The sequence below is a fragment of the Macrobrachium nipponense genome, chromosome 5 (genome assembly GCF_015104395.2).
Source record: "Macrobrachium nipponense isolate FS-2020 chromosome 5, ASM1510439v2, whole genome shotgun sequence".
In the NCBI taxonomy this organism is placed as follows: Eukaryota; Metazoa; Arthropoda; class Malacostraca; order Decapoda; family Palaemonidae; genus Macrobrachium; species Macrobrachium nipponense.
The window spans coordinates 51,211,690-51,228,206 of NC_061107.1; the positions used below are offsets into that span (position 1 = coordinate 51,211,690).

At 36.6% G+C, this 16,517-nt stretch overlaps 1 protein-coding gene across 1 annotated transcript in view; it reads right to left on the bottom strand.

Annotated features, from left to right (window-relative positions):
- Positions 1 to 16,517, bottom strand: part of LOC135215781 (vacuolar protein sorting-associated protein 51 homolog) — a 98,911-nt gene that overhangs the window by 45,266 nt on the left and 37,128 nt on the right. Inside the window, exons 3-4 of the mRNA XM_064250732.1 lie at positions 11,729 to 11,944; positions 11,064 to 11,204 (exon numbers count right to left, since the gene is read on the bottom strand). Coding sequence (XP_064106802.1) covers positions 11,064 to 11,204; positions 11,729 to 11,944 — 357 coding nt within the window. The remainder of the gene's footprint in view (positions 1 to 11,063; positions 11,205 to 11,728; positions 11,945 to 16,517) is intronic.

A 16,517-nucleotide genomic window follows, 5' to 3' on the forward strand; every position in this document is an offset into this window, starting at 1 on the left:
GTTATATTGTATATATGTAATATATATATATAGTATGTATATGTATATAATATATATATATATAGGTTATAATATGTTATATGTATATTATATATGTATATATTATATGTTATATGTATAGCTGTATATATTATGTTATGTATATAATGTATATGTATATATGTATATGTATATATATATGTTATATGTATATATATATATGTATATGTATATATGTAATGTATATATATGTTATATGTATTAGTATATGTATATGTATATGTATATATATATATGTAGTATATATATATATATATGTAATATATAATATGTTATATATAGTATATATATATATGTATATTATATATATATATATGTTATATATAGTATATATATGTATATATATATATGTATATATCTATATGTATATATATATATGTATTATATATGTATATATATATATGTATATATATATATGTATATGTATATTATATGTATACTATTATATATATAAAATTATAATATATATGGTAGATATAATCTATGTATATGTTATATATATCTATATATATATATATATATATATATATATAATATATGTCATATATATATATATATATATATGTATATATATATATGTATATGTAATATATTATATGTATTATTATGTTATTATATAATAATGTTATATTATGTATCTATGTATATATGTTATATGTATATATATAATATATATATATATATATCTTATATATATATTTAATATATAATATATATATATATAATATATGTATATATATATATATATATATATATATATGTATATGTTTATATATATATATTATATATATATATATGTATATGTATATATGTATATATGTATTTATATATGAATATATATATACTATATATATATATATGTATATATATATAATGTATATGTATATATATATATAGTATATGTATATGTATATATATATATATGGTTATATAATTATATGTATATATGTATATCTGTCTATATGTATATGTTATATATATATATATTAATATCTATTATCATATATATATTATTATTATATATATCCTATATATATATAATCTCTATATAATAATAATATAATATATATATAATATATTATCTCTTAGATATCTATATATATATATATATTAATATATATCATATATATATATATATATATCTAATAATATATATAATAATATCTATATATAATATATAAGATATATATATATTATCTATATATATATATATCTAATATATTTATCTCTATATATATATATATAAATATACTATATCTATTATATATATAATATATATCTATATATATATATAATTATATATATAATATAATTATATATAATATATATATATATATATAATATACAGGCGGTCCCCGGGTTTCGACGGTTCCGGCTTACGACGTTCCGAGGTTACGACGCTTTTCTTAAATATTCAATGGAAAATCCGTCCTGGGTTACGACGCTTGTTCCGAGGTTACGAACGCTGACGCTTCCGACGCTCCGAGTTAACGACGCTTTCAAAAACACATGCTATGATAAAAATCCTTTATAGTTTAGCACAGTATATAATAAAAATATGTTTTGGTTACATACAACAAAATTTTTGAGGTTATGATGATTTTTGACACTTTTTTTTTTTTTTTTTTTGTATTTTTTGAATTTTTTTAGTGACGACGCCTCATATGCGGAACTAGTTTGCGGGCGAATGAATACACTACTTGGGATGCGCAGTTTAAAACAGTCCAAAAGCGCAAATAATGAAAAATCATTGCTTGTTTCCAGTACATAATTAAAAAAACTAAGTTTCTGGTTAGATTACAACACAAATTCCAAGGTTACGACGTTTTGTTATGCTTTTTAACGATACCTCATATGCAGAACTAGTTTTTGAGCGGAGGTGCATAAATTAATTAACGCTATTAAACTGTATGGTAAATTGACCGAACAACGACCTCGGACGGTCGAGGACGCCAAGCGTAACAATACGAAAGGACGCCACTTCAATCGCGTGTCTGCCTGAAGTTCAGTTCGGTTGTGTGCTAAGACGTTGCTGAAATTCCTTGCCATTTTCGCAAATTTACAATGGCTCCTAAACGCCAAAGTACTTCCTCCGATGATAGTTCATCCAAGAAGAGGAAGGTCATCACGATGGAGGGTCAAATATGACGTGGTAAAGCGTTCGGAGAAGGGAGAAACTAACACCGAAATAGGCCGTTCTTTAGGCTTGAGCAGGACCACGGTGGTAACCATTGTGAAGGACAAGGAACGTATTCTGAAGCATGTTAAGGATGCTGCACGATGAAGTCAACGGTGATAAACGAGAAGCAACGTAGCCAGAGCATTGTTGAAATGGAGAAATTGCTCATGATCTGGCTGGAGGACCAGAACCAGCGACGTGTTCCGGTGAGCTTAAGTGTGATCCAGGAGAAGGCTAGAGCGCTGCATGAGGCAGTAGTGAAAAAGTTTGGCGAAGGCAGTGCTGGTGGTGAATTTTCCGCGAGTAGAGGTTGGTTTAACCGTTTTAAGGCTCGTGCAAATTTGCATAATGTGAAGCTGCAAGGTGAAGCTGCTAGTGCTGATAGCGAAGCAGCAGAAAATTTTCCAGGTGGTTTGGCTGAGATAATTAAGGATGGTGGTTACACGGCTGACCAAGTCTTTAATGTGGATGAGACTGGGATTATTTTGGAAAAGAATGCCAAATCGAACGTACCTTTCCAAGGAGGAGAAGTCAGCACCTGGCCATAAAGCTGGAAAGGAGCGACTGACTTGCTGTTTGGGGCCAATGCAAGTGGTGATTTGAAACTGAAGCCCTTGCTGGTGTATTTGGCCGAGAATCCCAGGGCTTTCAAGGGCATTTCAAGAGTCAACTCCCTGTGATTTGGAAATCAACAAGAAGGCTTGGGTTACCTTAATGGTCTTCGAAGATTGGTTCAATGACCATTTCGTGCCAGCAGTGACAATTATAATCACTATAATAAATATAACCGTGGCTAGCAGTGCATAATAGTGGAAGGCTTCATTAAACGTGAAAACAGGCTGGATGGGATCCACAGTACCTAGGTATTGTCTTGGCGACGAAGGGATTGTAAGGAAGGGGAAGTGCTGCAATGTGAGTGGTCCCCCAGGTGTAATTTGTGAAATAAGTTCTCCCCTGGATGATGGTGTTTATTCCATGGAAGGTGTAGTTGGTCATGGTTCCTATGCAGCCGTCAGCAATGAACAGATGAGATTCCGCAGCTGACCCGTCTGGGCAGGTGACCTCGAACTTCTCTGATGAAAGTCTTAGCCAGGTTCCACTGTTCAGCCCGTGAGCGAACTTAGACTTGTCGTAGGTGTACAAATAATCCAAGCAGTGTTCTCACATATGGGACAAGGTTCCATTACTGATAATAGCATTGATGACCGGGGACTGGCACTGATAAGTAAGGATTGGCGCATATCGGCGCCGAAAACCCAGCTATCATCATCGTTAGACAAGTGCCATAAAACCAGATCGTCAATAACCGAGGCTGCTGATAACCGTGGACTACTGGTTCTAGTTCCAAGAGGTCACCTTCCTGGACTAGTGCATACCTCTGTCCGTGTTTCTTCAGACACTCGGGTAGGGAGAGCAACCGAAGGTCACCCTGTATGTGACTCAGAAGCTCCGAGTGTGTGAACCTCTAAGAAGAACCATGTCTCCCCAGGTACTTGGGTTTCATAGAAACTCCAAGTTACCTTTACCAGTATCATGGAGTCACCTTCACAAATTGTTATAAGTATACCATACCTCTACTTAAGTGTCCCCAAATACTCGGGTAGAGAAAGCAGCAGATTATCTATCCATTTGTTAATCAGGAGCTCCAGGTACACGGATCTCTGATGGGACCCGCATCAACTCAAGTGCAGGTAGCCCCTGGTTAATGGTGGGGTTTCTATCCTGGTTGAGCATCACTGACTGAAAATCGACAATAATTATGGTAATAAGTGGCATATACAACATCATAAATGCCAATAAACCACTTACCGGCACCGTTAACTGCTTATTGGCACCAATAAACTGCTTACCAACGCCAATAAACTGCTTACTGATGCCAATCAACCATTTACCGACACCGAAAATCACTTACTGTCACCAAAAAATCTGGTTAACGATGTTCTTAGCCAAGCACTGTAAAACTGGATTGATTGATTGATTGTGAGTTATCTGGTGTCACAACTACCAAGGTCACTGACGCCGAATACTAAATGTGATCTTTTCACTTCTATAATATATTAAACAAAATTAAAAATAAAATTTTGCTAAAAGAACTATAAATAAATTTGATAAAAAAAATTCTGATAAAATTTTTTAAAATTAATTTAATCACATAACAGTATAACTTAAGAAAAGAGAAAAAATAAAAAGAATATACTAAGACAGCACAGCTGTCAAATATGTTTCAGAAGACAAGCTTCTGCTATAATTACCACCTGCTTCACTACTATCAGCTAAAAAACAATTCCTAAGTTCCACTAGACTGGGACACTCAACCAGCAAACGCCTAATGGTCGGCAGAACTAAGCAATCATCACAGAAGGGCTCATTCTCCCCATCCATCAGATAGCCGTGAGTTAATCGCGTATGGCCAATACGTAGTCTACACAATACAACTTCCCACTTCCTTGGTATTAGGTCATATTTCCAAGGGTGTGTCTGACTAGTGATTGCTTTCATTTTATTGGGGCCTACTGTCCCACTAAAGTGCCCATAAATGCTGGATGGATTTCCATATATCATGGAATGTATCGTAGTATAGAACAAGGCATTTTCTTGGTATCAAAGTTTGTGCTGTTGACTTGGCTAGTTGGTCTGCCTCTTCATTTCCCGATATGTTCACATGGGCAGGAACCCAACAAAAAGAAACAATGCTGCCTCTACTTTGGTGCAAGAAGATCTACTGCAAGATCTTCAACACTAAGGATGATCAGTATTGAAGCTTCCAGGGACTGGAGTGTTGCAATATGTTCCAGTGCTACTAAGATGCCATACAGTTCAGCTGTAAAGTTTGAGGCAACTGAAGGAAGTGCACCTCTTCGGTTAAAAGAATCACTAAAAACTCCATAACCAATGCCACCATTGGAATTGGAACCATCAGTAAATATAAAACTTGTATCTGAATGGTCTGATGCATGCTCTAAAAATATTGCCCTAATTTCCTCATCAGATTTATCTCTCTTTGCTCCAGAATTTCACATCAGGTAACCTCCACACAGGAGTACTGGGATACACAAAAGGAATTATGAGAAATTTTTTAATATTTGTATCCTCTAAAATCTTTTTAATTCTATAGTTAAAAGGAGTGGGATACCTTCGATGACTGTCATAAAAACCATTAAAAATATTTCTATTTGCCACAACAACAAAATATTTCTATTTGCCACAACAAATGCCAGATTGGGGGAGTCTTTGCACTCCAAACCAGCCGAAGTAATGATGACTAACGATGGAGTTCAAGGGGCATTTCTCCTGCATCAACTAGCACACTAGATATAGATGAGGAAGCTGAAGAATATATGTCACAACCGTAGGACAGCTTTGATAGATAAGATTAAGGATTTATGAAGCTTTAGTAAAGGATTTCTATCAGCTCCCCAACTGGTATGAGAAAGCACCTTCAAGATGTGTAGAGCTTCTAGGCACTTTGCTTTTATGTGTCTGATATGGGGGACCCAATTAATTCTACTGTCAAAAACTAGGCCTAAGAAGTGTGCTCGTTCTACACATGGAATTCTACGACTATAAAAATAGAGGTCTGGATCAGGATGCACCTCCCTGATCTGACAGAAGTGGACAGCAGTAGTCTTGCTTACAGAGATTTTGAAACCCTGTTTCTCAGCCCAATTTACTATTTTATTTATTGTTAATTGTAACTTTCTTTTGGCTACATTCATCCGGGTGGCAGCAAAGGATATTGACAAGTCATCCACAAACTGTGTCTTGAGACCTCTCTTGGAATAACAGCTGCAACTCTTTATGGCCAGAGCAAAAAGTGTTACACTGAGAACACTGTCCTAGGGAACACCTTCTTGGCACCTTTTGTCTGATAAAGTCCTGCCAACTTTAACTTTAAAATACCTACGATGTAAAAAAGATTTTACAAATAAAGGTAATTTGCTTAATAGACCACTATTATGTATAGTCTTCAGAATCCCATGTCTCCAAGCAGTGTCATATGCCTTTTCTATATAAAAAAACAGTCACATGGTGTTGTTTGGAGGCAAATGCTTCACAAACAAAGGCTTCAAGTTGCAGTAAGATGTCCAGGGTGGAGTGCATTTTTTGAAAACCACACTGAGAAGGTGTTAGAATATTTTTGTGCTCTAAATACCACATCAGCCTTACATTTACCATTTTTTCCATCAATTTACATAAACAGCAAGTTAAAGCAATGGGTCGGTAACTTGCTGCACAGAGAGGATCTTTTCCAGGCTTAAGGAATGGTAACATGGTAACTAATTCCTATATGCTCGGGTGGCTGCTTTCATCCCATATTCTATTGATAATACTGATTATAAAAAGTTTTGTGTTCCTTGAAATGTTTCAACATTTCATAAGGAATCTCATCTGGACCAGGGGCAGTGTTCTTGCTCCTAGCTAAAGCAGAGTCAAATTCCCTTACAAAAAAGGAATATTTTATGATTCAGCTTTGTTTGATGAATAGTCAAGTACCTGTTCTTCTTCCAACATTCTGAAATGATGTCCTGGGGAACCATGATTTTTCAGAGACTCGAGCAAAGTGTTCAGAAAACATTACTAACTTCTGTGGCATCAGTGACATGATTATTATTCAATTTAAGTACTGATGGAAGATTAGGTGTAAATTTACCCTGAATTTTTCTTATTTTCTTCCAAATGCTACAGACTGGTGTTCTGCTATTAATAGAGGATACATATCCGGCCCCTGCTTGTCTTCTGGCAGCTTTCATAGCTTTTCGAAATCGTGCCCTACACTGTTTGTAAATAACATTGTCCAAGGTGCGATGTCTACGGCACCTGGTCAATGATGACTTTGTAGCTCAGTGTAACAGCCTTTAGTCTTCTAACCACCAGGGAACTGGCCGTCTCCTGAAGAGTCCTTTAGTTCGAGGCCTGCAGTATGGAATGTTCCATTGAGTAAAACAATGGCATCATCTACACTTGCAAAATCTTTAGCATCCCCTTCCAACTAACTCAAATCTTTGAATTTTCTACAATTTGCTTTCTCTAAGCACCATTGTGGTGATCTTGAGATAGGTGGACCATCATTGGTTCTGATTATAATTGGAAAATGGTCACTTGTATGCCAGTCATCACTTGTTCTCCAATTACAATCAATACTGCAATTGGAGCTAAATATTGAAAGGTCAATGCAGGAGACAGTGCCTGTCTGAATGTGATAATGGGTAGGTTCTCCAGTAAGAAGGCCTATATCTTCATTTTCTATTATAGATACCATTGTACTCCCTTTTTGGCTTGATGTTACATCCCCCCGCAATGGATGTCTGCTATTGAAGTCGCCAAGAAGAAAAACTGGCTCTGATAGTTGCCACATTAAGTGTATTAAGTTCTCTTGGGAGACATAACTAGTGGGTGAAATGTAAAGGGTATATTTCTTTCTTAAATTAATTCGTACAGCCACAGCTTGAAGTGGAATATTTAGTTTTACTTGGTAGTGTGGAGTATCTTGACGGATGTAGATGAGAGATCCACCGTGATTTCCCACTTCTAAATCAAATTTGGTTCTGTAGTGAACATATTCCCTAGGACAAGGGGTATATTCACCTAACATGGTCTCCTGCAAACATATCCCTACAGGAGAATGCTCATAGAGCATAAGCTTTACTTCCTCATACTTAGCTAGTAGTCCCTGACAGTTCCACTGAATAATGAAAGTGAATTTATTAATGTGTGGGACCAACATTATGGTTCCTTTTTACAAGACTGGGAGGGCTCTTTTTTTCTACTAGGGGAAGGCATTTTAATGGGCAGTTTTGTTGGCTTCTTGGGGGGAATTATCACTTTCATAGAGCCAACATCTTTTCCTTCAGTGTCTTTGACACAAAGTTTTTTTTTTAGTTTATTCACTCTCCATCTCAATTGAGACAGAGAGAGCAGGGGTTTCCTCTAAAGAGACCACCTCATGTGTCTTGGTATTGCTGGCATTAGCCAGCTCTGCCTCTAATGAGGCAGAAGCACCAGCAAGGACTGGCACTGGGGGACCAGCATCTACTGGTTTGTCCTCAAAAGAGGAGTTGGCACAAACAGAAGCTGGTACCAGAGCAGCATGCACTGGCCCCGCCTCCAAAGAGGCAGATGGTGGAGGGTGTGTCTCAACTGACACTTCATTTTTATTCAACTCCATACTGGATGTGAGGCAAGTCAGTGTCTACATTCAGCTCTATCCTAGCAAATAAAGATGAAATCAAGGCAGCTGATGTTGTAAAAGGGGTCAAGTCGTTATCTAAACAGAGATCACAACTAGTGGAAGATGTTGAAAAGCTGTTGATGGTGTGGATCATTGAAAAACAGTTAGTGGGAATGGTGTGTCTGAAGCAATCATTTGTGATTAAGCAAGGATGCTGCATGCCAATTAAAGTAAGAAAATTACATGTGCTGCTCTTAGTGACTTCAAGGCCAGCAGAAAGCGTATGGGCATCCATATTGTTGTACAGCATGGGGAGGCTGCGAGCTCGGATAAACTTGCTGCTGAAGAATTCGTTGGTGAATTCAAAGAATATCTTGAAACTGAAGGATTCCTCCCACAACAGGTCTTCAATTGTTATTAAACAGGCCTGTTCTGGAAAAAAAATGTCAAAATGGACCTATCTCTCATAAGAGGAAAGTTCATTGCCAGGGCACAAGCCTATGAAAGACAGGCTAACTCTCTTGTTCTGTGGAAACACCAGAGGGAATTTTTAAAGTAAAACCCTTACTTGTGTATCACTCTGAAACTCCCTGAGTGTTCAAGAAGAACAATGTCATAAAGGATAAATTGCCTGTGATGTGGAAGGCCAATAAAAAGGCATGGGCCACAAGACATTTTTGCTGAGTGGGTAAATGAAGTGTTTGGCCCGTGTTAAAAAATACCTCAACGACAATCAATTGCCCCTCAAGTGCCCCCTTGGTAATGGACAATGCTCCTGTGCATCCTCCTATGTTGGAAGACCAGCTGTTAGATGAATTCAAATCCATCACTGTGAAGTTCTTGCCTGCTAATACCACTCCTCTCATCCAGCCCATGGACTAGCAAATCATCTCGAACTTCAAGATACTCTACACCAAGGCACTATTCTAAAGGTGCTTTGAAGTGACCTCAGACACTGAATTGACCCTAAGAGAGTTCTGGAAGGATCATTTCAGTAACATCAACTGCATAAGCCTTATAGCCAAGGGTTGGCAGGAAGTGACTTCCCGAAGAATGAACACTGCTTGGAAAAAATTGTGGCCAGAGTGCTACCCCAAGAAGGATTTCTAGGGGTTTGAGGCTGACCCCAAAGACCCTTTACCTGTTGTGAAGTCTATTGTGTTTCTTGGAAAGTCCATGGGCTTGGAAGTGAGTGGCAAGGATGTGGAAGAGCTAACCACTGAGGAGCTACAAGACCTTCAGCAGGAACAGCAACAGATGGCAGAGAGGAAGAGAGAGGGATACTGTGCCTACTTCAGTGATCAAAGAAATGTTTGCGAAGTAGAGTGATTTACAAAATTTTCTGAGACACATCATCCTAACAATTACGCTGTAATCCGTGTCTCTAACATGTTGAATGACAAAGTTTTGTATCAGAGACGTCAGAAACAAATGTCTCTGTACAGTTTTGTTATTCGACAGAAGTCCAGTGACTCTCAAGCTGGTCCTAGTGCCAGTAAAAAACGAAGTGGGGAAGTAACCTCACACAGTGCCACTAAAATACATAGAGAAGTAACCACAGAAAGGTTCATGATACCTGAAGTCCTTCTGGAGGGGGATTCTCCATCCAAACAGTAACCTCTCCTCCTCCCTCTCCCCTCCTTTCCGTCTTCCATACACTAACAAGAGTTCCATAAAGTTAAGAGTGATGTTAATGTTCATTATTCATTTATACATTTATTTCTCATTCTTTTCTGCATGTAAAAGTAAAACTGTCTTTATTCCCTGTAAAATGAATTTTTTTTAATATTTTGGGGATCTGGAATTATTCTTATGGGAATTATTGTTTCGGGTTTTCGTATATTTCGGATATCGTAGGAGGTTCCAGAAAGGAGTGTGTATGAAAACTGAAGTAGTACCACCCTACAGTAATTTGTGAACATTTCTCAACAGAAAAATCTGCGAATTACCGAATTTTCCGCAAATAATTTGGAGATAAGTTCTACAAAAAATCTGTGAATATTGGAAGAAGCCGTGAATCCAAAACCACAAAAGGTAGGGATGGACTGTAAAGCCAGGTATGCACCCTCTTACCTTACAGACTGAAACAACTTGTCTTTCTCCTCTTTGGAAGATATTCTATATGCAGGCAGTCCGGGTTATTGGCAGCTTCGGTGGTCAGCAATCTGGTTTTATGGGGCTTGTGTAGTGGTGACGATAACTGGATTTTGAGCGCTGATGTCCAGTTATTGGCGCTGATCCCTGGTTATCAGTGCTGATAACTGGGGGTTGGCACTGTTATTGCCAATTTTTGGTTATAGTCATGCTGTCAGGAACAGAAACCCCCTGTTAACTGGGGGACTGCCTGTAATGTCAAATGCAAAACAAAGGGAAAACCCAAATCAAATTCAGGTAATGATCTAATCAATGAGATTATGTAAAAGTCTCCAGTACGTCCTCACAGGCCGACAACAGAGAAAAAACTTAATGGAAAACTAAACGATCCTCTTACCTAATTTTTTACTTTTCACACTGTAACGTCCTCCCACCTGCCACGGGAAATAGCTCAGCTATCGTAATAGGGAGGTGGGATTCATTTAAAAAATTTACTTATAGCTATCATAATTGAGAGGTAATATTCATTTTAAAAATTTACCAATAGTTTACACAAAAACTTCAAGGATTTCTTGAACTCACTTGACTAACAGAGGCACCTTGCGTATGTACATAATGGTTCAAAAGTCGCTGTCCAGCATCTCTCATTCCATCTGTAATGGTGTGGAGTGGTGTCAGCCCAGTTTTATCTTCCAGCTGTAATTGCTCATCACAGTGGCTTAACTGTAGTAAAAAATAATTACAACTAATAACTAATTAAAAATCTGACAATTAAAATTAAACCAAATAGCAACAAACATTTAAAAATAAAACAGGAACTGAAAAATTTTGAGGATCAAACTTGAAAATGGCTGGTAAAGAGAACAGTTAACCTTCCATTTCAGTAGCCTACAAATTATAAAAGTGAAGTTTCAGTGGGTGAAATTATAATACATTACAAGAGCTTACTGGTCAACAAAACCTACTGTTTATCACTAATTGCTATTTCAGGAATTAGATAATTTTCCTTAAATAGTGACAAAAGTCGGGCAAAATGATGGTTTAGCATTTGTTTTAAGAACATGAGGGTTCAAAGTTTTGCAAGAACACAGCATTCCTTTTTTCCAAAATATGGGAAATAGCTGCACCTTACAACAAACTCACCTATTATCTCTAAACACTTACTAATTATATTTTTTACGCACCAATACATACAAAGGTTTTTTCTAGTAACCTATAAATGGCCACATAAAATAAATTCTACTTACAAGATAATGAACTGTAGATGTATGAAGATCAAGGCACATTCTTGAAAGCAATAAAAGAAGCACAGGATCTTTATCCTTTTTATGGCAAAACTGAAGAAGTGTGTCAGTTATGTGCAAGAAAAAGGCCACAACAACTCCTTCCCGTACAAGTTCCCTGCAAAACTTGTGCCTGAATTCTGCATTCACTGCAAATGTGTGTTTAGGTTGTGTGAATGCCTGGTAAAAATGAAAGAAAATATCGATAAGTTCACTATCAATTTGTATAAATCTCCTGGCCCCTACATTTTCTTAAGAGATAAAATACCTAATTTCTTGAGTAACTTCTATTTATTAACTTCTATTTTTATGTATACAAACCTGGTCATTTTATGTAGAAGTATTCTTGAGTGTGAGATAGAAAACTTTCATGTTGGACATGCACTCCTTAGTGGGAGGATAATGAACATAGAACAAATGACTATTGTAACCTCTATGCAATTCTACCATAGGAGATGGAAAAGCAACAGGACTTCACACACACTCATTCTTGAAAATGAGCCAAGATACAATAAAAACATGAATAAGAAAGCCTAACTCAAAAGTACAACCCCATAGTTATACATTATTATTACACATGATGATAGCACAGCAACAAAAATGCATTGATATTAAGAAATTCCACTGAGACTGCCATCTTGTATTTACAGATACGTACTATAATGAAACAAAATTAAATTTTTATAATTGCAGTTATAGCATGATATCATAGCCAATAATAATAATAATAATAATAATAATAATAATAATAATAATAATAATAATAATAATAATAATAAAGGAATTTTGACGAAGGAAAAATCTATTTCTGGGCAAGGGCCCGTGTCGCCCAGTGAAAGTCCCTTTAGCACACATTTCTAAGGTAAATTAATGCTAACATACCAGAGAAAAAGCTAAAATGGAATGCCAGAATATTCGGCTCGCTCACCTATATATAAAGGTGTAGGTATGGTTTCTGGGGCGAGGTGAACCAATACATGGGTCTCTGCCATTTAGATTCATCCTTCTTCGAAATCCCTCTACCAGAGAGGGGCCGATCCAAGGCCCACTCCCAGCTACAACTACTACTAGCGCCTCTGACGGTACCACTAGCGCCTCTAACGGCATCCTTGGAGTTAGCCCCCAAGCTTGGGCCCAAGGGTGGGGTTATAATAGAAGGGTGGGATTTCACTGGGCGACACGGGCCCTTGCCCAGAAATAGATTTTTCCTTCGTCAAAATCAGTTTTCTGGGCTCAGCCCGTGTCGCTACGTGAAATAGTACCAGAGAATTGGCCACAAGCTTGGAACAAAGGAGTACAATGACATATTGTAAGGAAAAATGAAAAACAATTAAGGTTAATTAGTATAATCTAAAATCAACTTATGAACTAGAAATAATTATACTGAAGGCTTAAGAGTAAACATAGTAACTTAACATTAACCTTAAAATTAAATACAATATAACAGACTGTGTGGGTAATCCTAAAATAAAAACAAGGAAACATCATAACTATGTACAACATGTGGCATCCAAGGCATGACAAAGGCTACATGGTGGCAGAGCCACAGGAAGAATGTCGGTGAGGCAGGTAGAAAGGAGATCTAGATATGTAAGTGTTACATAATAAGAATATGGAATGTTATTCCATTTATATAAAAACTAAAACTATAATTAATTAAAACCAGTGACCCAAGAGGTCAACCAGATTGCTTGCAGGAATGTGATCAGACCAGAGACGATAAAGTATGCTAAGATGACGTATACAATAAAGTAGGCTAAGATGACGTGCCGTCACCTGTGGTCCTTCATTTGTTTTGAAAACATTAGTCCAAGCTTCCTGCTTGAGACAACTACCGTGACCTATAATTCAAACGGCCTACGTGATTTGTAATCTGTGTCATCTGTATGTATGTTCATATGTTCGAGCTACTGTCTGCTTCCTTTATGATTTGTAAACGAGATGGTAGTCAAGAGTTGAATTAGCCATCATCATTGGCAGAAGCGATCAAGCCATCGTCATTAGAAGACCTGTACATCTTTATCTAAGCTTCATTATGTAGATTTGAATTAGCCATCATCATTGGCAGACCTGTACAATCCTATCTGATCTTCATCATGTAATCTCAGAGAATAGAACTATTTTTTATACTTCGTGTTTTCTACTAGAACCTCACATCAGAAAGAAAATATCATCATGAGTTTAACATATCGTCGTCATAACCAAAGAAGATACCGACTTCGAAAGTTATCATCAAACCCCAAGACACTCCAATGAGTATGGAAGTGCATAACCAACCGACTTAGCATAAGATTATCGCAAGTCTAATATAACCTCATAGGGCGCCTTATTATATAAGGCAACAGCCCTTTCATTGGTGGCAGCGGTTGGATGAAAACAACAAACTCTTCAACGTCTTCCGAAGAAAAACGAATAATGTATCATATCACAAGTCAACGACGACGAAAGCAAGAGATTCTTCAAGCAACTTAGTATCATCGTTTAGGCAGCGACTTCAGAAAAAAACAAGAACTCTTCAACATCTTCCGAAGAATAACGAATAATGTATCATATCAGAAGTCAACGACGACGAAAGCAACAGTTTCTTCAAGCAACTTAGTATCATCGTTTAGTGAGCGACTTCAGAAAACAACAAGAACTCTTCAATGTCTTCCAAAGAATAACGAATAATGTATCATATCAGAAGTCAACGACGACAAAAGCAAGAGATTCTTAAAGCAACTTCGTATCATAATTTAGTGAGCAACTTCAGAAAACAACAAGAACTCTTCAACGTCTTCCGAAGAATAACGAATAATGTATCATATCACAAGTCAACGACGACGAAAGCAAGAGATTCTTCAAGCAACTTAGTATCAACGTTTAGTGAGTGATTTCAGCATTGCATAACTTCAAGAAACAAACCCGACGTGTCTTCTTCCTACGGCAACGCAAGCTTCGTCTCTCATTCGAATCATCCAAAAAAACGAACGCCGCGCACGGGGGAAACACAAGCCAAACCAGGTCATCCGCTAGACAGAGAAGGAGGGCCAAGGCCGCGTGTCGTTATCGGAACACTGTGACTTCCCACAAAATCAAGCTAAGTACAATTTTTTTATTCATTGGATCCTGTGGCTGAAGTTACAAGACATTCTTAATCTTACTTTTTTACAGAAATTATCTACATCATTGGGATTTCGCTACTGCGAGTTTTTATCTTTGAGTTTCTGTTTCCAGAAGTTCTACTGAAATATCATAATCATATACTGTGTTAATTTTATCATTTTGGGTGATTATTAATTCTTTACGTAACAAATCATATTAAACAGTGAATATGCGTTTACGCAGTGGACATCTGTATTTATACAGATGCATGGATAGGGTAGTTAGGCACCGTAGTGATAAGAAAACACACAAAAACAAGTGGAACACCCGTACAAATCTGGATAAATTAGAGGTAACACTATTCTGGGTCATGACAATAAATGCTCCTTTGCAAGGTCCCGATCGCAGTTTCAGCCTTGAGTTATGTTTAAAAAATCGAATCCCTATCACTCAACTTAACTTTAAAAAATACGGCTGGATTGCAAGGAATAACATGTCTATAAACACTTTCATTAGGTTAACATACTTAACATTCATATAAACAAATTACCATAAAAATGTCAAAATGCGCTGACCTGGATCTCTCACTATTTCAAATTCTAGCAAAGAATGAAAGTAAAACCACAGCAAGTACATATAGTTCATAATAAAACGCAATAGATAACTTGTTTTAATAGTAATCGCTCAATTCTTTATAGTTCAAGTCATTCTTACGTTCGTTGCTTTATACGTAACCAACAACAGAATGCTAAAAACACACAATACGTTGCCGATGGTAATAAAGAGAAGAATCCTAATTATTATAAAAAGAAATAGGTAAACAGTAGCCCTAAAAATCAGAATCAAACAAATCGTGCTTAAGCAAACTTGGTTACTGCGTCATCTAGTCAAACGGTCAGGGTCAGTCAAATCTGCCAAGTGTTCAAAACAAAGCACATTCCACACAATAAGCGACTCTAGCAGAGCAAGGAAAAGCGATGTTGGATCATTCATGCCAATACCTTTTTGAATTAAAAAGGAATTTTCGTGTGAATCACGACCGTATCAAGTAATCAGAGCAGGTTCTCGTAATTTTAATACAATAAGCGAGCGCTTACGGATACCTCTATAGTTATAAAAAACATTGACCTGTATCAAGTGTAATTGTAAGATATCCATTTATGGGTATACAAAACATTATCTTACTTCCTGCCAAATAAGGCGTGTTTATCAAAGGAAATTCTATAAACCTTCTAACATATTAAAATCCGTTTTGAACAAAAAAAGACAGTTAACCCTTAAACGCCGAATGGACGTATTAAACGTCGAGTCAAAATGTCCCCCGTATGCCGAAGGGATGTACCATACGTCGACTCAAAAAAGTTTTTTTTTTAAATTCGCGGAAAAATACTTATAGGCCTACCAGCCTAAAACTTTTGAATTACGCGCCTTGGGGGATGCTGGGAGTTCACGGATCAAGGCGTTGTTTTGTTTACAATTGTTACGCAGGCGCACAAGCGCGAATTTCTTTCTTATCGCACTAAAAAGTATCAGTGACACATCTCAAAAATTATTTCGTTACTTTGACATAATTTTTGCACCGTTTTAAATTATTCGTTACATGAAGTATTATATATGGAAATGTGAGCAATTTCATTTAGAATACAAAAAAAAAATCCTCATGATTGTA